General features: G+C 42.0%; 2 protein-coding genes across 2 annotated transcripts; both read right to left on the reverse strand.

The window, feature by feature from the left end:
• Positions 1-4750: 4750 nt before the first annotated feature.
• Positions 4751-7746, reverse strand: GDF2 (growth differentiation factor 2). The gene is made up of 2 exons (XM_032191795.1): positions 7401-7746; positions 4751-5691 (listed from the first exon to the last, which is right to left on the reverse strand). The coding sequence occupies exons 1-2, from the start codon at positions 7744-7746 to the stop codon at positions 4751-4753; spliced, it is 1287 nt and encodes a 428-aa protein (XP_032047686.1).
• A 5150-nt stretch (positions 7747-12896) lies between these two features.
• On the reverse strand, positions 12897-22536 carry GDF10 (growth differentiation factor 10). Its single transcript, XM_032191177.1, has 3 exons — positions 22269-22536; positions 17362-18269; positions 12897-13786 (listed from the first exon to the last, which is right to left on the reverse strand). The coding sequence occupies exons 1-3, from the start codon at positions 22534-22536 to the stop codon at positions 13595-13597; spliced, it is 1368 nt and encodes a 455-aa protein (XP_032047068.1). The 3' UTR covers positions 12897-13594.
• Between the last annotated feature and the right edge of the window lie 3936 nt (positions 22537-26472).

Genomic DNA, 26472 nt, shown 5'->3' on the forward strand with positions numbered 1-26472 from the left:
AGCTCTGAGGCCAGATGAAAGCCACCCTGCTGCAGGTGTCTACTTCACTGGCCTAAAATGAATGTGCTCGGTATGTCCAGGCAGATGAGCCATTGCTGTCTTAAGCCATAGTGTTTGCCATAAAGAAGTATTTTCTCCACCACTCCACCAGAACTCCACCAGAAGTTTTGGTTCCCAAGCCCCAGACCGCCAGGTCATTGCTTGCTCAGCTCTTCTGGTACACTGGGCCTGTGTCAGGACGTGTGAGTGCTACCAGCAGCACGGCACGGCTCTGGCCAAAGCTTATGTCCTGATGAGGGGACAGACTCATGGCGTCCCATTTTCCAGGGCTACACTGAGGCCCTTCTCCTGCGAGGCTTTCAGCTGACTTATGACTGACTATCCAGCATAAGGTTTGTGATCAGGTACAAAAGAGAAACAGGGCCAGCTTGGCATCAACAGGCCACACAACGGCTCTGAGGCAGGTTTGCAGGATGATACGGTGCTGAGGCAGCCTGGTGGCAACAGTCAGTGCACAAATGGCAGCAGGGCAGTTGAGAGATGTGAAAATAGCAGAAAAGGCTGTGTCCAGCCCAAAGGGAGACAGACTTCCACAAAGACATTAGATTTTAATGCACCACGACATGGGGAATAATGAAAGGCCGTGGCAGCCCAGAGCTGGTGCTGAGGCAGCGTGTGGACCTCTCACAGCCTAAACATGGCACTGAGACAACATGTGAGCCCCTCACAGCCCAGAGATGGCACTGAGACAGCACATGGGCCCTTCACAGCTCTGGCACTGAGACTATGTGGGGATGGGACAGAAATTAGAAAACGTGAGGAATGCTGAAGAGGGCACAAAAATGGCTCAAGGCATTTTGTAGGCCTCAATCAGTGCCGGGGCCGCAGAGGAGATTTGCGTCTCAAGCACATCCAGCTCCACTCTCCTGCCCTGCAGATAAGCAAGAAGAGCTCTTTCACCACCTTGCTCGCCAGAGACTGAAGAAGGACCTGCCCTGTGCTAAACACGACAAATGGTAAGTTGGGGAGTTCAAATGGGTAGAAGGAGGTGGTTAGCTCCAAGATGGCAGCTAGAGGGGAAGCAGAGCTTCTGTTAGTGTTTGAGGATGGGACCTTCCTCACACAGATTGCTCATTTACTACATGTTGTCTTTGCCAGATTGTTCTGTATGCCCTTCTGTACCTTTCCAGTCTTCCCTGCAGTAACAAACATCAATTCAGTGCTGCATATGGGCAGCTACAGTGAGGTGTTAATACCTCCTAGAGTGCGCTATGTGGACCTACGTGTGCGTGATTACTGTGACCAGGCACAGAGGGAGGCTGGAGGAGACTCAGCTGTGGTCTGGGAGATGTGTTAGAGCACAATTGTGTCTGAAATTATAAGCCTCCTTGAGAGAGAGTCTAAAACCTGTTAATCTGAATTTCAGGAGTTGCCAGTTCTGGGTTAACATTTCTGTATGGTCAAGGATATTTCCAGCATAAAGGTATCTGAGCAGATGCCAGCTGACAACCTCCAGATTCCTATGAGGCTATTGTCTCTTAATCGGTAATCATGAAAATGGAGATCTTTTTGGCTTTTGGTGATCACTGGTGCTGTGTTGTTGTTAAGTGATAAATTGCATCTGCTGTTCTTTCGTGTTGAGACATGACACAGAGGATATTTTGCCTACTGCGTACACAGAAAATGTGGTAAGATGTGTAAAAATAGCAACAGTTTTATCTCCTGAACAGCTTCCACCAGCTCATCATTGTATCTATTAAGAATGGAGTGCTGCTGTGCAGCCTTAAAGTTGTCTGTGGCCGTCAGCTGGTGATTCTGATGTTAAAATGGCCGTTGTTACACAGCTAATGGGTCTGAATAAGAGGAGGTACTTCAGCCACGTGTTTATGTTAAGCAAGTATGATTTGTTTTTAACTGTTCGTGTGCTGGACATTGCACAAGCCCCAACCTGCTCCTCAGTAGCAGCAAGCTGCTGGTCAGTATCCACTGTTTGGTGGCGAGGGGGGCTTTTCTCAGTGTCTGATGGGGCCTGGCTTGATGCAGGTGGCTGGGTGCTTTGCCTGCTCATGTAACCTGTATATTTTCTAGTGCTTTTTGGCCACCTGACTGATTCTTTGCACCCCAAGGAAACTGAAAAGTGAACTTGGGCAATTGTTTAAAATCAAATGTTCAAAACTACATAAATTGGGCTGCTAAATTTACAATGTAAAACCAAACATCAATTTGACACATACTTCAGCCATGCTGTAGGTAGCATCTGTAGTCACGACTGGGTTCTCATTCCTTCTTGACCCTGATCATCACCCTGTGGAAAGATTCATGTTTCAATTTACTGCTATACCAACCAAAATGTTAAGCCTTTGGGAACGTGATCATTAGAGCTGGCTGGAGGAGGAATTTTTGTTGTTGTTGTTGTTGAAATACAAAAGAGACTTGTACTACAGTTTTTGGGAAAAAGTCTATAGAGCTTCACTGGAATTCTGATAGCATAGCTAGGATCTGAAATTTTGAGCCAAAAAAAAATGGCGTTAGATATTTTTATGTTTATTTTTTATTCAAGTAAGTTTGGAAAACAAAGATTAATATTTGACTTCTGAGTGTGACAAAAAGAAAAACTGACTGTAGAGAATTTCTCTCTGTGGGGACTGGTCTTTCTTCTTCCCTACTATTTCATTTTTTCATTTGATTATGGATGAAGTCCTGTGTTCGGTGAACTTGGAATTATAACAAGGACCTTGTGTTTAGATGACTTAAGAGCAGCACACAGTTGCAATTACCTTAACACATGGGTGAATAAGTTTTCTAATGTGTTCACACCACATACTTGTTTGGTGGTTTGTTTTACTTTAAGAGGACAAGTTGTACAAACTTTCATGAGCTTAGGAGACATCAAAAAAACAAGGAGAGAATACGGGGGGGGTCTGAAAGGAATAAGACATAACAACTGTAAGATGACAGAAGCCAGTGGGGAGTGGTAAAATGAGAGGATGTCACTGGAAACCTAAGAGTTTAATGACATGCATCTATGGATGGATGGAGTTTGCATGGACCCAGACCTCAGATCTGATCCAATTGCAGCTCAGTTCTAATGAAAAAGGCTATAAATCAGTCCCAGGATTCTGATGAATCGTGCTTTGTGCTCATGGTCTGTGATATAACCATCAGTTCTCGATGGAATTACAACCATCCTGCTCACACTCACCTGCTATTTTCTCTGTATTAAGTTAACAATAGTAAATAAACTGCATATTAGATTTCAAGCTGAGCTGTTCGTGCCGAATGAATTCGTCTTGCCCACAGGCTGCCTTAATTTAAAACATATGTATTCATTTAAATCATGTTGCTTCCATACATTAAGCTTCTGTTCAGACAATATTCAATATTTTGTACAGACATATAGTTTGGTATGAGTTTGAATCAAAAGTGTTCTCTGATAGATTTTTTTAATTTTTTTTTTTTTTTTTTGTGGAAGGTGGAGTGGTAGAAATGAGGTGGCCCATGAGAGCTTTGTACAGCACTTAAAACTAGCACCTGAAAACAACACAAGACACTGTATTTTCTTGCATGGGCAAAACCTTCACTAAAATCAAAGAAAGTTTTCTTTAAATGCAGGAAAGATGGGATTCTTGTTTAGTGAAAATACAAGTGAAGTCAGGAGGATCATTGTATGATAGTGTATTTATCTCATGCAATAGCATGTGTCCCAAAACATAGACAGGAATTTTCAATTAATCCCATTTCTAAGGCATGAAAGAATTTTGTATGTAAAATAGAGTTTCTCGCAAGAAAAAATAAAGAAAAAGAAAAACACCCTGGTGGCAGACTCCAAAAAAATTATTTAGACCCCTAAAAATGAGTTCTTTTCACAAGTGCTGAGCACTGCCAACCCCCACTGTTGTTGGGATACAGCTCCTAAGACTGGACATTGTTTGACTGCATGTTCTTGCAAAGAAATACTAAGAATATGCAGTAGGTCAAAGTGGCTCTTTATCTTTGTCCAGAGATAAGGGCTGCTGTTCCTCCTAGGAAATAGTGTCTTAGAAGCGGAAGGCTGTGCTTCTTATCATTCAAGTATGTGCCATAAAGGGGTAAAAATAGGGACATTGAGGATAAGAAAGATGAAACCGAGGCACCTGCTACCCACAGAAGGAAACTTGGGAATGAAACAAGATGGAGAGTCTCGTCTGCTTTGGAAATTGCAAAACTTCACTTAGAGGAGTAAATAATTTGTCTTAAAATGATCTGTAAAAGCCGCTGAGATTACTGACATGAGAAAAGGCTTGCAGAATTCAGACTCCTGACTTTACCATGAAGACCAAATTCAGTTCACTGAGTTTTACAAAAGTTGAAAATATCAGAGTTGGATGAAAGAATTGTATTTCTCTGTCTATTAAACATGTACAGGACATCCTCAATCCCATAGGCTGCTTTGAAGATGCTTTGGTTTGTGACCTGAACTGATTTAAGAGAAAAGTTCAAATAAGGTATTCAGATTACATCACTGTTAGAAATAATGCATGGTTCTTTCAATCTCACAAAACTTTAATTCATGATACATAATGCAGACTATTTACAGCAATTGCGATTTTTTAAATGCCAGCTTTCCTTCAAAAGAAGCGGCACCAAACAGCCAGCCCAATGCTGTGCTCCAAACCTTGTTTGCAAGGATTTTCATTTGCATTACTAATGTACAGATTTACAGAGAGCAGAAGGAGGTGTATTCTTATTCTCAGCGCTCCTGCCTTGTATACTACCTGCAGCCACATTCCGCCACTTTCATCCCTTCGTAGTTATATATCAACGTGGGCACCCCAGCATCATCCTTATAGAGAATGGAGATGGAATCCAATTTGGTTGGAACACAGCAGGCCTTAGAAGCTTTCTTCGGGTTTTGGAGGTGCACCAGAGTTTGGACAATAGCGTGTTTTGTTGGGGTAACGTTATCTGTCAGAGGGAAGAAGCAACCTCCTTTGCACTCAAAAGCCTCGTAGTCTTTGGGAGCGATGATCCAGGAATCCCAGCCAATCTCCTCGAAGTTCACATGGAGGGAAGTTCTCCGGCAGTGGTTGGCTCCGATGCTTCTCTTGCTTCTGGAGGAATGCCGGCGGGGTCCAGTGACAGCCTTTCCCTCTCGCGGTTCTTCTTCTTCAGATGAAGTGTTGTTCTTTCCTAATTTATTTAGTACACTTTCTTGTTCATGAACAATCATTTCCCGGAGCTCCACTCTGGTCTCTTTTGTCCCATTGCTGCGGTCATTGGAGAACACTATTAACAGGGGCAGATTTTTATTGTCAGGAGTAACACTGATATCCAGCTTCCCACAAGTGAAACCACCCAGAGCCTTACTCTCAATAACAACCTCTAGCTTGTTTTTAGTCTTCAGTTTGTCTGCCCTGACCCATCTTTTCACAGCGCTGGATACTTCAAACATCTCCCAGCCACAGTCCTGGATACTGTGGGAAACGAGGAAAGATTTTGTGCTTTCTGGGTTTTCCCAGTGGTCTCCATCTAGAACATCATAAATGACCATGTTGCCTTCCAGTCTAGACAGAGACCCAACTTCCCTGTGACAGGAGATAAAAATTCTCAGTTCAGCTCTGGTGATTTCCTCATATCGTGGAATAGAGATGTTGAAGAGCAAGATGTGTTTCTGAAATGGATTTTCTTCTGCTGAAGCTAAAGAAACAACATCTGCAATAGGAAATTAAAACACGTGGTTACAGTGCTTCTGACTGTCCAAATAACTTGCTTTTCAAAGATGCAGGATATATTTTGGGAGTGAAATAAGAACATGGTTACCTAGTAATAAAAAAATAATCCTGTCTTCTGGCCAGGTTTCAGGAGCAGGGAGTGAAAAGCCAAAATGGAGGTCCCTGATGGTGGTGGTATTTTCACTAAGATTGGTCAGGTGAGTACGGGGAGGAGTGGAGGGATAGTATCAAGAGTCTGCCTAGAAGAAGGTGTGGGTGATGCTGGTCAATAGTAGATGAGTAAATAAATCATCTAAAGCGTCCAGATTTAGCATTTTCCTGAAGAGATTTTTACAGAAAGGATTCTCAAAAAAACAGTGGGAATTTACCACTGATCATCATGCAGTGGGATGAACTTTTCCCCTAGTATGGTGAAGTATAGTACGTACTTGTTTCTTTCTAAGAAGCTGTCTTCAGATAGCTTTGAAAGCAGCTTGGGTTACTGAGAGTTAGGGGAAATAGAAAAGCATTTGAAAAACCTGAATCGAAGCTTGAGGGTCTGTCTAATTTGGCACTTGGTGATAAACAGCCTTTCATGTCTGGGTCTGTTCCAGGCTGGACTCACTGAGCTTGTGTGCTTGTGCGATATATATATATATTTTATTTTTTTTTCCTGCAAATGTATGTGCAGTACCAGCAGTCTGCCTTGGGAGGGGCAGATATTTGGCTGGAAGATCATACTGGTAATGTTTTAAAGTGATCACCGACTGATGTCTGTTTAATGGTCAATGTAAGATAATTACTCAAGCGTCATTGAGTTTTAGGGCAATTTTAATTGGCTACTTTTGACACTTGGCTACTTTTTACACTTTTTCAGTGTTCACCCTCTAAAGAAGTCTGAGAGGAGAGTGAGATGTGGGAACTGTAATCTAGCTGTTATACTGTCTAGCTGTAATCTAGCTGTCATACTATTAAGGTTTCTTTCCATTTCAGGACTAGGGTCACTGATTTGAGGATTTGGAGATCCCTATAGTGCTGTTACCTGCATATGTCTATTTTGTATATAAACAGATTCTCCCTGTCTCATTTCTATCCCAAGAATTGCATTTACTTATAACTATTTTTTACTACTTCTTTATGTAGAGCTTTCAAAAATCTATTTATTTTTACACAGATCTTGATCTTTTGTTGTTGTTGAGACAAGCTTGACTTCCACTTTCCCTGTAAATCTGCCTGCCTAATCCAGAATCTGTGGGGAGCAGTGCTGTTCCTTGCTTGGATCCATAGCAAATTTCTCAGCTGGCTACTGTGTTTTTAAGGATGACAGGAGCCTACCAGAAAGGTAAAAAGCTACCAGAGCTTTATTGCATGGATATCTCAGTTATAGATGATCAAAAGTATTCTAACAAAGAAGCTCAGTGACAAATCTCTAGCTCGGAGAAACATGGTTCATGTAAATGCTGTATTCAGGGCATTGACTCAGTTGATGCATTTGAGAAGAGAATATTGTACAATAAGAACATCAAAGAAGAAAACTTAAGGTAATGGTATTTTTTAAAGATGAATGAAATGATGGAGCAAGACTACAGTCCAAAATTTTAACCTGCTTAGTTTCTAAATAATCTGTGGACACTCAGTTTCCTCAGAAATTCAAAATAAACCATATAATTCTTCAAAAATTCTAGTCCACATATGCAGGACTTCTCCTACCTTCAGTACTGAAGCTCCTCACAATGTTGGATGCGGGGATGGAGGACTTGTCCGCAGTATATCTGTTGTATAAATCAATCATGAATTGTGGTGGTTCTTCCTTGGTCTTCACTTGTGAGGGGACCCTTGATAAATTCAAACTTCTTAGTAAATCCATCTTCATATTCTCCAGAAAAGATTTAAAGTCAAAATGGGTCTCCTCTTCCACTTCCCCAGGATCGTGAAAGGGTGCGTCAGACTTTCCCATAGCTGATAACTTGTCCCAGTTTTCCAAAGGCTTGCCTCTTGTCAGACAGGCAATGATATTGAAAACAGACAGTGCAGCTAATACTCCAAAATAATGCATTTCTTATATATTTACTTTCTGATGGAGAGACGAGAGGACAGGGGTATTTTAGCTGATTAAAAATGTTGTACTATTACAGACAGAGGAAAGGAGATGGAAGGCAAACAACTGGAATGCCCTTTGCAAATAACTTTCTTGTGTTCTTTTCGCAGTCTGCTTCAAACCCCAGCCTCTTGTCAGTTGTCAAGCAGATTGGTTGTACACTTGCCCTTATCTGAGTCATTGATGCCATGCTTCAGCTTCTGTTATCTAGCAAAGCTCTTAGTTAATGAAGATTCTGTAAACATCTGACAAACACATATGGCTGTTGGGAAGGACATTGTATATTGTAAAGAATCCACATTTCACTTAAAGGTCATCATTGCTTAATTACACTCTTTTTATCATTTCCTTTCCAACACAGACAGAAGCTTTCTTAGGGACGTGGAGGATTACACAGTTTTCATCAAGACTAGAAAACAGAGATCTAGAACAAAATTACTCTATTGGCTGTTAGTAAATAACATCTCACAAATCTCTGTCATGGTCCCTTAACCTTCCATCAGAAAATCTCCAGTAATTTGATGGAGACCTGCGATTCTGCAAGACATGATCTCATGCCATTGCAAACAACCTTAAAACTTAATTCGTTTATCAGCTAAGAGCTATTATTTGTACATAGTGAAATATCTGTTTTGTGTCAAGTTTGCTTCGTGCTGTTTGCAGGCTTGTCCATTTGCAGTTTGATTCCTTTGGTAGATGGGAATTAATTATTGTTTTTATAGTATCTTACGTAATATATTTCTTAGATTCTTGATGGTCATTCCAGTCCCAGAGCAACCAGTCATTATTTTGGTGACCTCAGAATAAAGACAGAACTAGGCCTTCAAGGCTAGGTGGAAAGTAAGAGGTCTCTGTGAAGATTATCTATGCAGATAATGTTACCCATGAAAAGAAGTGGCCAAGAGAAAAATACAAGTTTGATGATATCATTTCTCATGATACAGAGGAAAATAAAAAGTGTATTTATAAGCAAAAATGGCACTTGTTATTTATCTGAATGAATCTCATTATCTAATCATGTTCTGTCAATATTATTAATGCATCATTTTTAATAAGCACAGCTTAATCCACACTGCACAGGTGCCACAAAGTCTGAATAGCACTAGGAGCTCTTACATTAAAAAAAAAATCACAAAGATACAGACAAGATTTTGTCCTTTCTTCTCTAGATTTGTAGCAGGGCATACACAGTGTTTAAAGTGAGCCCAGACTTCTCAAATGCTCACTTTTGTATCTGTTCAGTTGACAACTGGGATCCGACAGTCTGGTAAACTATGTTCCTAACCTGGAAAGTGAGAAAGGATTGCTTTGCACTGATCCTGTTCTCCTGAATTAGCAAGATTGTTATGTATCAGGTATCTTCTACCTGTGTGCAAGAGCCTGATGGCTTGTGTTTGGCTAAAGCATAACTTTTCAAGGGTCTCCAGAATATCTGAAGATATCAAAAACTGGAGTTTTTTGTTGTTGTTGTTGTTGTTTTTTGTTTGTTTGTTTGTTTGTTTTTTGTAGCACTTTTTTCCAGAAGACCATCACTCACACTTAAAAAATTTCTGGTACTTCATTTATTGTTTCATTGTGTCTGCCCTCACCTTCTAGACACTCGTTCTTTCCTGCTGGCTTAAGGAGCCCCACAGTGCAGGCATTTCCCCCCCATCAAAGTACTTGCACAGTGTAATCAAGTTACTTCTCAGTTTGCTGTCTTATAAAATAAACCGTTCCAGAATATATTTTCCAGAACGTGTTTAAAAATGCACCGACTCTTCTTGTTTTCCCTGTGTCAGAATTTCAGTGCCTTTTTGAAAAGGTGAACCATGTGAGGCTACACATGGTTTTTCTAGTCCACCAGTACCACATGCAAAAATAAAATCTCATTTTCTTCTGGGGTTTGCTCCACTGTGCATCTTTTAGGGCTTTCATGTAGCTCTTTTTATGTAGTAGCATCACTGTGGATGCTCATATAATGCTATAAGACCATGACAACCACCAAAACTGTTTGAAAAGTCATGATTTTCAAGGGTGCAATCTTCTGCTCAGGAGGAACAACCTCCATTTCTTGTGCCTAGGTACAAAGTTCTGCATCTGTCTACCTTGAAATGAGTTTTGATTATATAGAGTGTGGCTAAATCAAGACGTCTATACAAATACTCCTCTCCTAAACACTCCTATGCAGATGCTGTGGATGTTGTCATATAAAGACTTCCAGTTCATATACGAAGATGTCACATAGTGTCAGGCCAAGTGTCATCTTTGCAGAAACTTTACAATGAACAGTTTCATTCAGTGACAATTGCTTTTGAAAGCTGCTCTTTGAGGTTTGGCAGTGAGACAGTTGTTAATTCATTTGATAAACAAATACATTTATATTGTCCAGTGGTTTCTTCTAATTGTGCTGCCTTGTGAAAGTGAAGTGAAACAGTCCACAAAAACCTAAGTGCATTCTATCTGTTGCTTTTACCTCTGACAATTAAATTGTGATCTCAAAGAATGAGATGAATTTTGGTTTAGAAAAAAATGTCCTTTAAACTTCGCTGACTAGTATCAGCTGTTTTCCTGGCTTATCTGTCTTTAATCATGCAATATTACTATATCCTCAATTCTGTCAGGATTAATTGTGGGATTATCTTGACCTGCTATTTTAAGTGTTTGTCAATAAAACTTTCTCAAGAAATTTTAACACTGAGTGGAATGGTTTATAGGATGGTCATAGAGACCAAAAGGGCTGTTGGAAGAGAAGAACCAAGAGAGCAGTGATGGTGGTTTTTTCCAACAGCAGCTGACTGCATTTGTGCCATTTTAAAAATAATTTAAAGTGTTTAATGCAAAGCTTCCTTTTCTGAAGGAAGTTTAGATGTCTAATACCAAAGACACAGAAAGTAATAGCCACTTCTATACAAATAGTGGTTAAGGCCTTGGGCACATTTGAGAATTGACCAATACAGCTAAACTAGAAAATGCCTTGTGAAAACATGGGTTTCTACTCGAAGTTACACTATTCCCCTAAATGAAACAAATTTTACTAATATGAGAATTGTTTTGTTTGTATAGTAATTTTGGTTTGCCTGTGGTAAATTGCATAGTTATGCCAACAAACTTTTAAATGCATACTTGATCTTTCAAGGTTTTCTAGGTATCCTAAAGAGTAGTAGGAGTAGTGTTTTACCTTATATCCTATAGACCTTACAATAGATTGTAGGATGGTATCTCTCTTTTGTAATTGCTTGCATGGCACGTCTTGGAAAGCAAATTTGTACTCAGTGACTAACTCAAGATACAGAAAAGATTCCCAGAGGAGAACAAAATGCAAAAGACCATATCATAAATACACTACACTAATACGTCATTCTGTTCACAGTTGATGCTAAATGGGATCAAGATGACCTACAAAAAAGGATAAATCTTCATGAAGAACAGAAATGGCAATGGCTTAACGTACTTTGGAAAGCGTTACGCTTAACGGCTGTTCTGTTGGAACAAATGATGGATTTCTGAGAAGTTTCTCATTTTTCTTTATGCATCAGCATTACTCTGTCAACATGAGTTGAGTGTCTCTTGATTTATAAAAACACAAGACCCTACATTTTTAAGGGAGGTCTTTAACAGCAATAGTATGCAAAGGTTTGTCCTGGTAGTACCCATGTAAATCCCTGTAATGCTTTTAGAGAAGAAATGCCTAGCAGGATCCATGACCTTTGGGCAATTGCTACAAGGTCTTAGAGATAACTACTTCTTAATGAGAACTGTTGGGAGGAACTGGGAAGAACTGTTGATAGAGTAACCTTGCCGACACTCCCATGTACGCAGAATCTTGGTTTGGTGTAGGTTAGCAGGAAGGGCCACATTTACACAACTCCTGTTGTCTGGGAATCTGCACCCCATGAATATGGAATATTTATGGTAGAAATTACCTAGTGCCTTAGCAGGAGAGGAGCCTTCCAGGTCAGGTCATTCATCTGAGGGTAGTGTGTGTTTTGTCCTTTCCGTGAGCAATACAGCTCTAATAAGATAAGCTGGTACAGAAGGCTGGACTGTCCCTTGAGTGAGAAAGGCTCCACAGCTCGTTCTCTGTACTACCTCACAGACCCCAGAAGGTTGTTCTGCTCCTGCTCCGCTCAGGTGGTCGTACAGCAGGTGGGTGAAAGTGGAGCACATCATCAGTGTATCCTGGCACTCAGGGATGCAGAGGAAGAGAATTGACTGGCTCAGTAATGGAACAGCAGCTCTTAGAGGAGTGCTGCAGTTATAGGGGCTACGACAGATGCATCAGCAGAGGATTATGCAGGAGTTAGAGGGAAGCACAGTTATTTCTGTTAAGACTTTTAATGGAACAACTGCCAAAGATTGTGTCCCATTTTGAAGTTCTCTGTTGGAAAGAGAATTTAATGAAAGTTCTGGAAAGACTTCAGAAAAGAGCCATGAGAAATTGTTTTGAGACTTGGAATAATAAGAAATCAAAGTACGTATTTAAATCTTAGCCAAAATGTAATTCGACCCTGCTCTATATACTAAAAATACACAGTGAAAGTATTTTGGATAATAGACAAAAGGGATCTAATAAAAATAGGTTACAGTAAAATCCAGTGAACTGAAGCTAAAGCTTAATAAATTCAGACTAGGATTAAGCCACTGCATTTGGACAAAGAGCACTAGCTTTTGGAACAACTACTCATAGTCCAGTAGAAATAGTCCATTACTTGAAATTGTTAAAGCCAAATTTATGCAGTTTTTTCAAAGGTATTTCCAAGCTCAAAACAGAAGATCCATAATACATGGTACAGAAACTACTGAGCAAAACTCTTTGAACTGTGCTGTGCAGGAGGTCAGTGCAGATGATCAGGGTATTCCATTCATGCTATAATCTGTTGAAGCACATTATGACAAGCTTAACGTGCATTTACATGTTTCCATCTAATTACCAGAATGTAGCGGAGTGGATTTATAGGAAGACAATTCAACTATTTTTAGATACTACTGTACCTTTAATTTATTAGCTTTTGTTAAAAGCATGTAACAATCTAGAGGATATAAAGTATAATTTACAAAAATATAAATCTTGGTTATTTTATTTTTAGTATTTCAACATATTACTATAAAGAAGGTGTTACTCAGAGCATATGTTTAACAACCTGAAATTATATCCAGCAAACCAAAATTGTGGGATACTATATATGTCTTTCGTAGAACAAATTATATATTAGGGAAGGGTAACCAAAAATGGCTGTATTATCATACTGTATATATGAAAGCTTATACAGTGCACTATACTTGCATCCTGAAGAAAATATACATATTAAGCCCTTTATTACAGCATTTTTCATTATAAATATGCAGATTAAGAGAATGAGTGTTTTAGGCAAAAAGTTTCGATCTGTTTACAAAAGTGATATTCTAAAACAAGCCTGCCTTTGCAAATTCACTTCCCATCTCCTTGGTTAACTGAAGAGATAAAATATTCAGTAAGAATAGTGTATAAAAACATATTTTAGTCCATTGATTATGGAAAACTTTACATTTAAATTTCTCACTAAATACCATGTTTCTTGGCTAGGTGGGTTAGGAAGATACTTGCAAAAGTACTGAACTCCTGGAAGGTAAATATACTAGACAGATGACAATCGTAAGACATATCCTTCCAGGTGAGCACGGGTATCGTTTTAACCTCTCCGCATGCTTTTTGTGGAGGAATTGCAGGGATCGTAGAGGAATTGTAGGCATCAACACAAGTGGATTCATCTCCCATTCACAACTTTCCCAGTGTGGTCAGGCAGGACGGGTAGGTAGGTCTTGTTAGAGATGTGTTTGTATGAACTTATCGGCAGGCACAGGTTTCCACCGACATATTGGGATATACCTTCAAAACAACGTTTTTGTTCTCATCTAAGAACAGGACACTGAGGGAGCTCATTTTGTCAGGAACGCAGCAGGGCTCTGGGATGCCGGGAATGATTCCCACTGCTTTTACGATGCTCTGGATTGTAGCATGGTTTGATGGTCGGACAACCTGGAACAGAGAAGGAAATGGTTATTGCTTCACTGATGAGAAGCTGCTTTTCCAAAGCAGCTTGGAACCTGATACAATTCTGTTATTTGTCTTGAATAATTTAATATATGCGATTGAGTCACAGGGCCACGCAACATAGCCATGTGCTCATATTTTCAGCTTTTCTGCAGAGGATGTATCTGAGTTTGTACTCCGTATGCTGCCTTCATAAATACCAGAGGAGGGCACTGGTGGCACAGCCAACAGTCAATAGCTTAGAAAAAGAGAAATGTCCATGGCTGCACCTATTAAGTGCTGGAGACAGGCATGCAGGGAAAAGGGCTAAGGTGGGGCAGACTTTTCAGTTGCAAGATGTTCTCTTGTGTTCTTAACCTCTTATCTGACTGAGAAAATTGGCTCCTGTATTTCCAAAGTAAATACGTTCCAGTACTGTTGCTCTTCACATACACTAACCTGGAACTAGTTACTTTTTCCCTATACTAATTACTCTGGTTTAAAAGAGTGCTCCAGAAACAGCCTCAACAAAGGGAAGTTGCTCTAGAATAAACAAACAAGCTCACAGAGCCTTTTCAGATCATAAACCCTTGCAAACTAGTACTGTTACCTACAGTTTTGGTAGTTTTCAACAGATTTGTTGTACATGGCATCTGGGGGACAACAAACAAGGACTTTGCAAATCTCAACATGGAAGCAGATACTTTAAGTGAAAAGAATTAGATTAAGTTAAGGAGCAGTTGAAAGCTTTAATTTAAGTGACATCATTTGAGTCATTACAAGGATGGACTGTGAAATCACCTTTCTGCTTTGTTGTTTCAAGACAGTATCCATATCAAGACAGTCCCAAGAAGTAACTGGTCTTGGAAAGAGCCCTTCTGTAATTAGCATGTGTTTACCTAATTAGCAACAGTTTGCTCTCTTAGATTTCAAAGCTGTCCCAAACCAAACAGCAGCGAATTAGCCTTGCAGCTGTGGCACGAAGTAGAAATAAGCTTCTATCCACATTGGCCATGGCTGCCAATCTGGACAGCAAGAGAGACAGAAGTAGCCTTCATGTATATAAACAACTGCAGAGTTTAGAAATTCAAAGAACTGGAGCTTCTAGAATGTAACTCTTGCATTAACCTTTACAAAAAGCTCCTCAAGGAGCCCTAGCTCCTTTATTATAGTGTTACTTGAAAGTCACAGATCTTAATGGGCTAGTGAAAGAATTTGTTGACCGCACGCAACAAATAACCACCACTGCCCTCAGTGCCAGTAGCTGTCTTGTAGAACTCCTTTTAATGAACCTGCAGAAGATCCTACGAGGACCTTCTCCAGCCATACAGTCTCTAGGATCTGCAGGGAACAAACAGATGCGGACCAAGTCTAGTGAGAGCAGCTGTCACCCCTGAAACCAGTTAGGAACAATTCAGCTTGAGTAAATCAAGCTACCAAGACGACAGCACTAATTAGGTTTCTAATGCCTGCAAGCGTACACATTATGAGCAACAATGCTTAAAGAGAAAGCTGCTTATTATGGACTATTACTTGGTAGAAAATCTGGCTGCCTGAGCCCTACATCTACAGTGGAGCCAAGCAGCACACCCATCCCACATCCAGCCAAGCTCCAAATGTTCCAGCCCTTCTGGAAATCTGGCCCAAGTGCTTAGTGATCTTGGGTTAGGCTTCACATTGGCTTTTGTACCGATGTGCTAGAGTGGAAAGCTTGAAAGACCAAGATGAATGCCCGGTAGTGATGGTACTGGGCAAGCACTTGATGACTTAAATGCTGGCTACAAGTTAAATAAAGCAGGCTAGGTTCTGCTCTTTCTTAACCTCTAGGACAGTCCTAGCTGGGGGAAATTCTGAACCTCAGAAAACAGGAGGGTGGTGATGTAGTTGAAAAACAAGTCTGAAATACTTCAGCTCACCTTCTTCCTGGTTTGTACCCCTTCTAAAGTCTGCTTTATCATGAATTTGCCCATTAGAAAACACCCTGTGACATCTTAATAAGCAGTACTTCTTAGCTTCAGGAAAGCTTTGTTTTCAGTTCAAGAATGGAATTCAAACCTGAAACTCATAAATTGATTCTCTTACAAGGATTAAAAATAGAGTATTCTGATTACTGTAGATCAGGGAGAAGGTTTGGACAAACACTGGTTTCTGATATTAAATGTCACCAAAATAAACTTATTACACTGTTCCAGCTAGAAACATATCCATTGTGTTTTGGTTCTGTTTCATCTTCTGTCATACTAGTTTGCTCTAGTATGGTGTGTTTTTTATTTATTTATTTATTTAATACATATGAACCATGCATCAGATTATGGCTGAGGACCCATATTCCCAGGCTGGGTTTTGCATTGGGTAAGTTAAATGGTCATGGTGCTGCATAATATCCTATACTACAACAGAGAAGTGAAATTGTATGTGAGCCTCTGCAAGCTTTAATTTTTACCAGATCATGTATGAGTTTGTGTACCTGGTTCAGCATTGGCCAGCAACACAAGAACATAGGGTCTGGGCAGATTTCCGCACCCCACCCCGAAATCCACATTTCTGCTGTTCCTGGACTTAAACTAGCCTGCATATTCTCTCTTCCTGCAGTCATACTACTGATTTCAACGCAAACACACCAGACTCCCTGTAGGGCAGATTCCTGTCTCAGATCTTTGATATTCTTTGTTGTAAACCACTGTCAATTATTCATGGGCAGATTGACCACGTGCAAAATTGGCAGTTAAATGAATAATCAGACCATTTGTAGGTAGAAACGTAAAATTATTAGTTTTTGAACATGCACATTATGCAGTGCTTTGAACCTCCTTCCCCCTTTATCTGAAAGCCCTGTAAAATGAGAGAACTTCTGTGTTTTATAGAATTGCCAAAATCTCTACTTTTTGCCAAAGGGCAAGTGAGTTGGGAGTAGGCCAAATCAGAATTCCACTAGAATTCAAGAACTCTTTGCCTCTTTATTAGGAAATTTCACACTGCTTCTTGAGGAGGAATTCAAAACACCAAAGTCAGAGTGTTACAGACAGCTATTTGGCATTTTCAGCTACATATGGAAAAGAAACTTTTTTCTAGTTTGAGCAGAGTTTTCTCAATTTTAAGACTTTGACAAATTAAAGAAGCACCAGAGAACTTTGAGACAAATGTAAGTGTAAATAGCATTCCTATTCTCAAGGCAACAGGCAGTTTCTTAAAGTATGTGTCACTAGTCTGCATTTTTTTCCTAAGGTATTACCAGTAGAATTCAGAAATACTCTGATAGAGTAACTTGTTTTATTAGTTTAAATACTGACTACTTCTGCTGCCACACAGGAGTAGTTTGATTCTTTAGGGTGCATAACCGTATTTTAATAAACTGTGCAAGTCTGTTGTGGTTTCAAGATATAAAATAAGAATTTCTAGAAGTTATTTTACCTGAGACATTTTTCTTATAAAGTTGTTAAAAACAATACTGCTTATTTTTCCCATCTAAACAAAGTATGGTGAGATGGTAGAAGTCTAAAGGTAAAAATCTAGCTAATGAAGTAGTTGGAAAGGCAGAGTAGTACTATTCGCAAGCTAACAAGAGTGAAAAGGTGTACTACCTTAGGCATTGGAAATTCACATGTCCCTGCACAGTAGTAGGCATCAAATGATTTGGGAGATATGATCCATTCATTCCAGCCAATGTCAGCAAAGTCAACTTTCATATATCTTCTTGAACAAATCCGTGGCTCATTCCATTGTTTTCGCCTTGCCTTTTTCATTGTTTTCTCATCAAAATTTAGCACCTGAGACTTTGCAAGTGTTTCTGTGTTTTCTTGCCCTTTTCTCCTTCGGTCTTTGCGTGAGCCTTTTGGTTTCAAGGACTTGTAGGCATTCTCCCATATGTCATGTTTGTTGTATTTGTTGTTGTTATACTCTACCTCTGGCAACTCATTGTTCTGAATAGAGCTAGAGAGGTATGTGTCCCTTCTCACTCGGGTATCAGTAGAAGCATTAGGCGAAAGATTTTGGTCCCCATCACTGGAGGGGAATGGGTCATAACGCTGTAGGGTGACTGCCACGCTGTTGGGTTCAGAGATTGCAAGGTCATTGGCATAAACCAGAATATAAGGCAAATGGCTGGTGACCTGTTCGGGGAAGCCTTGATGCTTCTCCCCAGAATCAAGCTCAGCGCAGAGGATGAGCTCCGCAGCCTGTTTCGATTCTTTTATGATGTGTGAAATGTCCTTTGCATGCCAAGCACCTCGCCTTTGAATAAACACGGTGATGTTCCCTTTCACTAGTCTATAGGCAGAATTCTGGGGGATGGTTTGGAAAATGAGGTTGAGACGCAGGATGGGAGGCAGGTGAAGGAGTCGGCAGGATGAGTTCTTGGACCGCTTACAAAACAATTCCCGGTGCCGAGGGCGTTTGTCAGCATAGAAGTGAAATGTGGCAGCAAGGATCATCTCCGAATCCTGCATGGATGTCAGGTTGAAGCAATACAGTGGCTTCTGGGCCAAGAATTCTGCAAGAGAACAAGGAAAACATGGATAAATATGAGAAAAATGGTAGTCAAACCACTTATTTCTGAAAGCAGATTACCAAAGTTTGTTTTTTGGTTACTCATTTCAAACCAGGTAGTATAGGGAGCTTGTTGGAATCACTTCAGCTTAAAACTGTAGTGAATGAGAAGAGGAAAAAACCCTAGCAATATTTAACAGCAATATTAGATTTCAGAGGTGAAGAGAAGCACTATTTATACCATTATTCACTGAACAATAAGATCTCAAGGAAAAAAAATACAACCATCTGAAGAACGTATTGCTCTCTTTAAGCTCAGACTGGTACTAACAATGCTTTAAGGGACTAGAATGGGTAACCACTACATTGCTGCTTGCTGCCTTCCAGTTCAGAGGTATGCTAGCTAGAGCCATCATTTGGATGAAACCACAGCATGTTAGGATGTTCATCAATACCAGGACCACAGATATAGTCTGAAGTACTGATATTCAAATAGGCAACTTCCATCCACACCATCTGTATTTCTTCTCCTCACGCAGAGGAGTGGAGAAGTCTGTATTGATACCCCTGTAACATTTCCATAGGTGGCAGAGCAGCTGACAATGTTCTGTGATGACAGCCTGTTTGTTTCAGTCAGTTCAGGACAGGATTCCTATCAGTAAACTTTTCAGTCAATGGTAGTTGGATTCACAGGTGCTCAGACTACAAAAAAAGTTGAGTTCAAATTCTACTAAAATCTTTGGAGTAGTACACTGCCAGCACTATCAGTTCTATACTGAGAACTTGAATGTATGCATCACTTGGATAGAAGTGTTTCAAACACCAGAGGTCCCAGGGTTTCTGATGAGAAGCGAATTTGGAATGAGACCTCAAAGAAAGGGAATTTTAGTTTTTCTGAATTGCTAATTTTTGCATTCCAAAGTGAAAGAAATCCTTCAAAGTCAACATTCTTTGTAGAAAGAGTGAATCAATAGCTACTGAAGATCCAGAACCCTGGAAGTGTGGGCTTTTTAGGATTTGAGGAAGCTTGAGTTTTGGATGGAGCGCAGCCATATTTATTTTAATTCAACAGATTGCTCATGCTTTTACCAACCTGTCAGCCAAGAATTGTTATGTTTTCCAGGCCTACTCTGAATTGAGCTGTACTAGCTGCATGCATTAAAGCTATGAATATTTTACTGACTGTATCTACCTCTGATCACTCTAGGCAGCTTCAAGTTCAGAGTACAGGCAAGATGTATGGAGGGTGCATGCAAGAGATGGGTATAGAAAAAACAGACAAGTGGCCAAAGAAAGAACATTTGCTGTTAGTAGGCAAGCCACCTACTAGGAGAATATTGATTGCAGTAAGTGAAGATTAGCAATGCAGATTTACTGATAACACACTTGTGTGAATACCAATATGCAAAAAACCTAGTTTAAAATATTTTAAGCTATGAAATTATGTTAAAACAACTGAAAGCCTCTAGAGGCCAGAATTACAGTTCCTGAGAAATCTTAATTCGCTTTTCTTGCCCATAAGCATTATGATACTGTCTTAATTAAACCGCTGCTATTTTCCACTCTTCACTGAGGCCTGGGCTTCATTTGGAGGATGGGTGGCATTCAGTGAAAGAGCCTGAGCTGTAAGAGGCAGTTTTTGCAGGAGGGTTTCATGGCTTAGAAAGCTGCTTGCTGCCATGAAGACCAATTCCCTTATCTCAGGTATCTAGATGAAGTTGGACAATAACTTGTTATTTCACATTTGGTCACAAACTGCACTCCAAAACCACTTATGACTTGACTGTGCAGCTAGCTTTGGTCAATTGCTGCCATTTTCTAAAGCTACAAAGTTCCCTGAAAACAAGAAAAAGTCTATGAACTAATTTGCATTGAACTAAGGGAAAACTTGAACTGTGTGCCCATCTCTCAGCTCCTTCCCAGAGGAATAACCAGCTCCTTGGAACACAGGTGGAGGTGAGAGGCAATCAGATGTTTGGGAAGCATTCTTCCTGGAGTTATTGGTACTGCTAGAGAAACATTAAGTTATATTTGGAACACATGCAAAATTCGTATGCTATATAGCAATTACTTCACATTAATATCTAATGCTTTTCCATATTCAGCAACCCCAGTCAACATCACCCATACCCTGTAAGAGATGTGTGGTTTCTCAGGTCTGTGGTAATACAACTGTGTAATTGAGGAGACTGCAGTAGCACATCTGATAAAGGAGCAATGTCAACCCAAAATCCAGTGAGAGCTGTCTTGACAACCCTATCTTGAACACTGATGCTAGAATGTGCCCAACAAGCTTTAAGCTGCAGTGCAGGAATAGAGGGTTACAGGTTTTCTGAAGGGTTCCTTTTTCAAATGAAGTAAATCTATTGCTTGGGATAACAAGAGGAAAGTTATTGTAGGTGTAGTCTTTTGCTTGTCTAGATAAGATCAGAAGTGTCATCTGTATTTCATAGAGAACAGATGTCCCCCATATCACATTAGAAGACTGCTGATTTCTTCTCTCAGAAGAATACTAGAATTTCTTTGAGGAGATAAAGAAAACACTCTGCAAAGTGAGCTTCTCCCCACCCTTGGTCTTGTGTCATTCCATGGTTGATTTCAGACTGCTCATCACTAGGTTGATGAATCACAAAGAAATAACATTTATTGTCATGAAAAGCATTGCAGGGGAGCTTTGGCTTTCATGGCACATTACTGGGGAGAGAGGAGATCCCACAGAGAAGGGATACGGATGGACTACAGGAGACGGGAGGTTTGGATACAGTTGTGCATGACCCTGGGCAAGTTACCATGCAAGCATCTCTCTCTGCCTTAGTTTTGTGATCTGACAGATGAGCAAAATACTAGTGTGCAGTATAAGTAGGACGCTATTCTGGTGTTTTAAAACTGAATTTAACCACTTGGATGCAACTTGCTTGTTGAGCAGAATAGCTAAATAAGAAGAACATGGAAGTGCAAGAGTTGTGCCACCAAATGGGGCTTGTGGCCCAGGGCCTTATTTGGGTAGCAGGCAGCATCAGCTGCTCAGTTCACTGAGAAGGAAGAGCAGTAGTAGGCAGTCACAGAGCAACCATCCACAAGGCAGCTCCTTCCTAACCCCATTAGTTAGTGGCTGCCTACTGGTCTAGTGCACAGAGATTTCCCTCCCAAATGGCTGCAGTTGCTTACATCCTAACTCCTAGGGGGCTGTGTGTTTTAACAGCCACAGCCCTCTGTGGGATCTCTTCCTAGCAGGAGGACTTGTAATGTTGCATCTGACATAGGAAAGATTTAATTTGTGCATTACAGATAAGAGTTACTGTGCGATATTCTAGTAATTGCTCACTAATAATTCAGAGGTGCCTATAAAATCAGCACTTAAGCGTAACAAGTGCTGTTCTGGAAGCTGGTCTAATTCTTGTTTCAGAAGTACAATGCTAGCTATAACCTGTAAGAGCTAACCAAAGAAGGAAGAGACATTTTCCAGAAACGTTATTTTAAGTATCCTTGGCAAAGGATAACAAACGTAAAGAGCATTAACTGAGCAAACAACTGATTTTAAAGAGAGACAGTGACACCGTAAGCATAGTTCCACCCCGGTACGCGCTGCTGTGCCCTCGTAACGAAGCCGAGCAGAGCTGGGGAGCGGGAGGCAAAACGGGAGAGAGCCCCTCGGTTTCTCGGGGCCCGGCAGCGCAGCGAGCTCAGTGCCCCAGCTGCCAGAGGTCCCGCGGGCGGCACCGCTCCTGCACAGGAGCCGCGGGGAAGGTTTTGGGCCCCGGGAGAGGTTTTGTCCCCCCGGGGTTAGCGCAGGTCCTCCCCGCGGTGCCCCGGGCACCAGCGGTGTGCTCGCCCCTAGCAGCGGGGGCTCGCCGGGGCGACCCCCTCGGGGCAGATGCTTTCGGTGGAGGGCAGGGAGCGGCGACACCCGGCTGGGGGGCACCGAGGGACCCCGGGACTCGTGCAGGCGGCCCCGTGAAGCCCCCGGCAGCCCCCGGGCAGGCTCCCACCAAGCCCCTCTTACCTGGCTTGGCTTTGAAGCTGCGCACCGTGTTGCCGTCCCCGGGCCGGCTCCTGTGCCGGTTGTACTTCTCGTAGAGCTTAAGCATGTGGACAGCGACCATGTCCTGGGCGAGGCCGCCCAGCGCGGGGGGCGGCGGCGGCGGGGAGCCCCCGCGGGGGGCTCTGCCGGCGGGGCAGGCGGGGGGCCGGCCGGCGGCGCTTCCCCCGGCGGCGGGGGGAAGGCGCAGGGCCCAGAGCAGGAGGCAGCAGCAGGTCAGGCGGCCGGCCATCGGGGGCTGCTGCTGCGGGCCGGCGGGGACCGAGCCGCTGTGTCCCGGGGCGGGGGGGGCGGCCCCCCGCTGTTAAAGCCGCTGCCGGGCCAATCCCCGGGGCTTGGGGCTGGGGGGGGGGCCGGGGAGCCCTCGGGAGGGGCCGCCGCGATCCTGGCGAGCGGCTCGGCCCCGCTCTTTTAAGCGGAGCGGGGCGAGGCCCCCCGCAATTAGCGGCCGGGCGCTGATTGGAGACGCGCGGCCCGCCGGGGGCACGGCGAGCGGCGGGGAAATCGCGCCCCGAGGCGGAGAGCGGGCGGCAGTGGGTGGAAAGGAGGAAGGGAGAAGAGGAGAAGGGAGGAAGGGCCCCGCTGGAACCGCGATCGCTTCCCGGGGGCCGGGGAAAAAGGCAAATCCCCGGCAAGAGCCAGCGCGAAGCAGCCGGAGCGCAGCGGGGTACTGCTCGCTCCGGGCGGGCGCTCACGCAGTTGGGCGCAGGGGGCTGTGCCTGGGCAAACTTTCCTCGCTGGGCCGTTTCCACGGGGGACGTGAAGGAGGAGAGCACCCGGGCGAAGTTCTGTAGGGCTGCCACGGCTTAGGTCGGAGGGCGGCGATTCAGGAGTGGATGGTGCGCGGTGTGCTCATCCATCAGGTGACAGCAGCTCGGAGCCAGGCTTAGAGTCACCCAGCGGGCGCAGCAGCCGTCCTCGGGCAGGCAGCCTCCGAGGGAGAGGGCTGTATTCCCTGGGAGTTCGTTCATTCAGCCTCTTTTTAAGTCTTGTCCTCCGGTAGCCAAGACAGTTACTTTTCTTGGAGAGTATACAATGCAATAATTGAAAAATTGTTGGAAAAAGCTACTGTTGCTGTGTATAACACAACTCTTTTGTGATTTTTTTTTTTTAACCTTGGAGTGTCAAATCTGAGCAGATACTATTGAAAGCCTCTGAACCACAAGTTTGTAGCTTTTGGATCATTGCAAAGAAAGGTTCGATTCATTTTTAAAATTAGCACCAGGCCACATCTCTCTGTGCCCCTTGAACGTCTGAAATGACCAATTTGCAAATACAAATTTGTCCAAATGTACGTTGCTAAAATATCAAACTTCCCATTAATTACTCTTTGCTTATAAATAAGCCAAACCATCCTTTGATGCCTTTTTTTTTTTTTTTTCTTTTTTTCTTTTTTTTCTCCATGGTAGCATGCTCATGACCTCCACTGGGGGTGTGAGCGAACCTTTTGTTGTTTGTAGTTTTTGTCTGTACTGTTTCTATACAATCAAGGTCCTGTGAAAAGGAGGAAGAGGCAGCAGGAGGTAGGAACAAGCTGGGCTATTTTGGACCAATGTCCCATTAAAACGTTCTCTCTCTCCTTAACTCACTCCAAACTCCTATTCAGGCATACACTTTGTATCAGTCTTTAACCTGCACTAAAACCTGTAGGACACTGATACTTTGACATTGTTGGGAAAGAATTAAAGAATCAACCAGGGATGGCTAATATTTCTTGCCTTATTTTATTGCAGAACAGCAGGAATTCTAAGTCTTTAAAGCTCTGGTACTTTGACTCTTTTATGCAGCTGGGATGATGAAATAAAAATGTGTTTGGTAAAGGAATTCAAATTAGCACTGGGTCACATAATTCCCCTGTTCTGAATATGGCCAATCAATGGCATCTCTAAGGCATCTAGAGGCAAGAGCTATGCAATTTCTGCTCATGCAGAATAATATTCCTAGCGTGGAAATTTCTGCTAATTAAAGCTCTTGCCAAGTAGAGTCTTTTTCTTTTTTTCTTTTTTTCTTTCTTTCTTTTTTTTTTTTTTTTTTTCCTTCTTAAATAGCTCAAGTCAAAGCTTTGCAAGCCAGGACTTGGAGAAAGTTTCCCTGTAGTTAGAGCAATGCATTCAAGATTTTAAATTGCAGATCTAAGCTTCCTGCTAAAACCATCAAGATATAAATAGCATTACACACAGTTAATAACATCTTATATACAAAAACAAAAACAACCCAAATAACATTTTCTTTCATTAGAATTAGAGACATCTATCCAAAGGAATTGTTGCGATCCGTGCCTCTTTTGTTGTAGAACACAGATGTAGGAAATATATACAAATTATATAGGAGGGGAGATACATCACTAGGAAGAGAATCTATTCCCTTTGTTCTATGGTAAAATTGCTTACTAACTCCCTTTAATGTTAAAACTTTCAAATCTGTATTAAAATAGTTTTGCCTGACCCTTTTAATAGTAAAGTCAGTGGCAGGGATAATGATGGTTAAAACTCCAGGGAAGTTGATGAAACAAATTATTGCCGAATTTGGGCTTCAGTCCAAATTTCTGGTTATTACTTATGGTAGGACGTCTCATTCAGTTTTCACTCACAAAAATACCATGCTACGTATAATGCTGTGCAATTTGCTAGGACCGTACAGGACCGTTCCTTAAATATATTACATGTTAATTGGAAATAAACTGGATGGAATGCAGTGGGCTGCAGGTTCTCCTGGAAACTGGTGGCAGAATTCTAAAAATCTCATCACATACCTTCCAAAATCACAAGGTGTGGCAAGAATGATATATGGTCAGTAAAAAAAACGCTTCCGTGTGTTCAGTTTTTCTGAACAGTAGTGAAATTCTCTTCATGCCCAAAACAGAAACAAAGCAGCACAGTGCTGTTTAGGTGTTCCAGCAGGTGGAATGGTCAGAGCTGATCCAAAGCCCTGGAAGGCTCCCAATGTTGAGAGGAGAAGTTTGGACATATCAGGCAGTGCCCATTGTGGGCAGGGAAAGCTTTGCCTCTCAAGGAGCAGCACTCACTGTCACAGTCCATCCCATCAGCTCAAGAACAAGCTCCCACCTTGGATTTCCACTCTGGATCTACACTTTCATCTTCCAAACTGTTGCAAGCACAACCCCTGCTAGGCTTTCCATCCTTCATCTTAGTGACAACAGTTTATTTTGTTTGTCTTGTTGAGAAACAAGAATTGCCTCTCTTCACCTGCTACCACACTGTCTACAGTGTATAACTACAAAAAGTAAGGAACTAGGAACCAAGAGGCATAGACTCAGTTCCCATCATTTGCTGACACTCTTTAATTGCTGCTAGGACATCAGAACAAGTTTTACAGTGGTCCCTTTGGGAGATGAAAGAAAATATGCTGTGCCTTCACATCTGTGAAATGGTAAACTTTATCTCAGATATGTGATGTGAGGACAGATGCATGCAAGTGTAAGAGGTACTGATGGCTCTAGTCAGGTATATACCTAAGGATTGTCATCGTAGTGTAGTTTCTGAGTGTTTTCCTAAATGCTAGATGTTCATACATACACTAAACAAGATGAATGATCATTAACAGCAGTAATGATCAGCTCTGTAGTTAGTTTTATCAGGCCTGGAGAGCACCAATAAGCCCTAACTGTCCTGAGCAGCCTCACCTGAGCTTATGGCCCTGGAGCACTATTTAAGCCCAGACTGAAGGCTTTACCCCCTGTTTATGAGGTGTTCCTGAGTGTGTCTATTTCTAGTCTTGCTCATGAGATGCTGTTTGGGTTTGGATTTCTTGGGTAATCTGTGGACTTACTGCTTTTACTGTCTCATCAGTACCCAGCTCAGGTACTGTGGGGCTGTGTTTGGTGGGGAGGTTCCTGCCTGCCTCCTCTAGGCTTGCTTTTTCTTGGGGAAGGGGGGCTTTCTCTAGTCCCTGAGTAGTTAACCTGTACCTCTGCAACCCCACTGTGCTCCTAACAATCCCTATATTGTCCTAAAACACTAACAGTGCTACTTGCAGACCCTGTAAACTGAGAGAAACCTGGAAAAGTCCATATACCAGGGAGCTTATACTTAGTCACAAGAAGCAGCATTCATACATTTTCATTACAATGTCTATGTTCCAGGCAGCATATCTGAACTGCTTGTGTTGGGCTGCCTTTGTAGTCAGTGGGGGAGAAACAATGATGGAT

This window comes from Aythya fuligula, chromosome 7 (assembly GCF_009819795.1).
Source record: "Aythya fuligula isolate bAytFul2 chromosome 7, bAytFul2.pri, whole genome shotgun sequence".
In the NCBI taxonomy this organism is placed as follows: Eukaryota; Metazoa; Chordata; class Aves; order Anseriformes; family Anatidae; genus Aythya; species Aythya fuligula.

Bases quoted from the DNA above. Each gene is read 5' to 3' on its own strand.
- GDF2 (XM_032191795.1), bottom strand. From the start codon at position 7,746: ATGCATTATTTTGGAGTATTAGCTGCACTGTCTGTTTTCAATATCATT. The intron at 5,692-7,400 runs GTAGGAGAAGTC...TTCCTATTGCAG, and splicing joins GAGGAGCTTCAGTACTGAAG to ATGTTGTTTCTTTAGCTTCA.
- GDF10 (XM_032191177.1), bottom strand. From the start codon at position 22,536: ATGGCCGGCCGCCTGACCTGCTGCTGCCTCCTGCTCTGGGCCCTGCGC. The intron at 18,270-22,268 runs GTAAGAGGGGCT...GTTCTCTTGCAG, and splicing joins CAGCTTCAAAGCCAAGCCAG to AATTCTTGGCCCAGAAGCCA. The intron at 13,787-17,361 runs GTAGTACACCTT...TCTCTGTTCCAG, and splicing joins GTGAATTTCCAATGCCTAAG to GTTGTCCGACCATCAAACCA.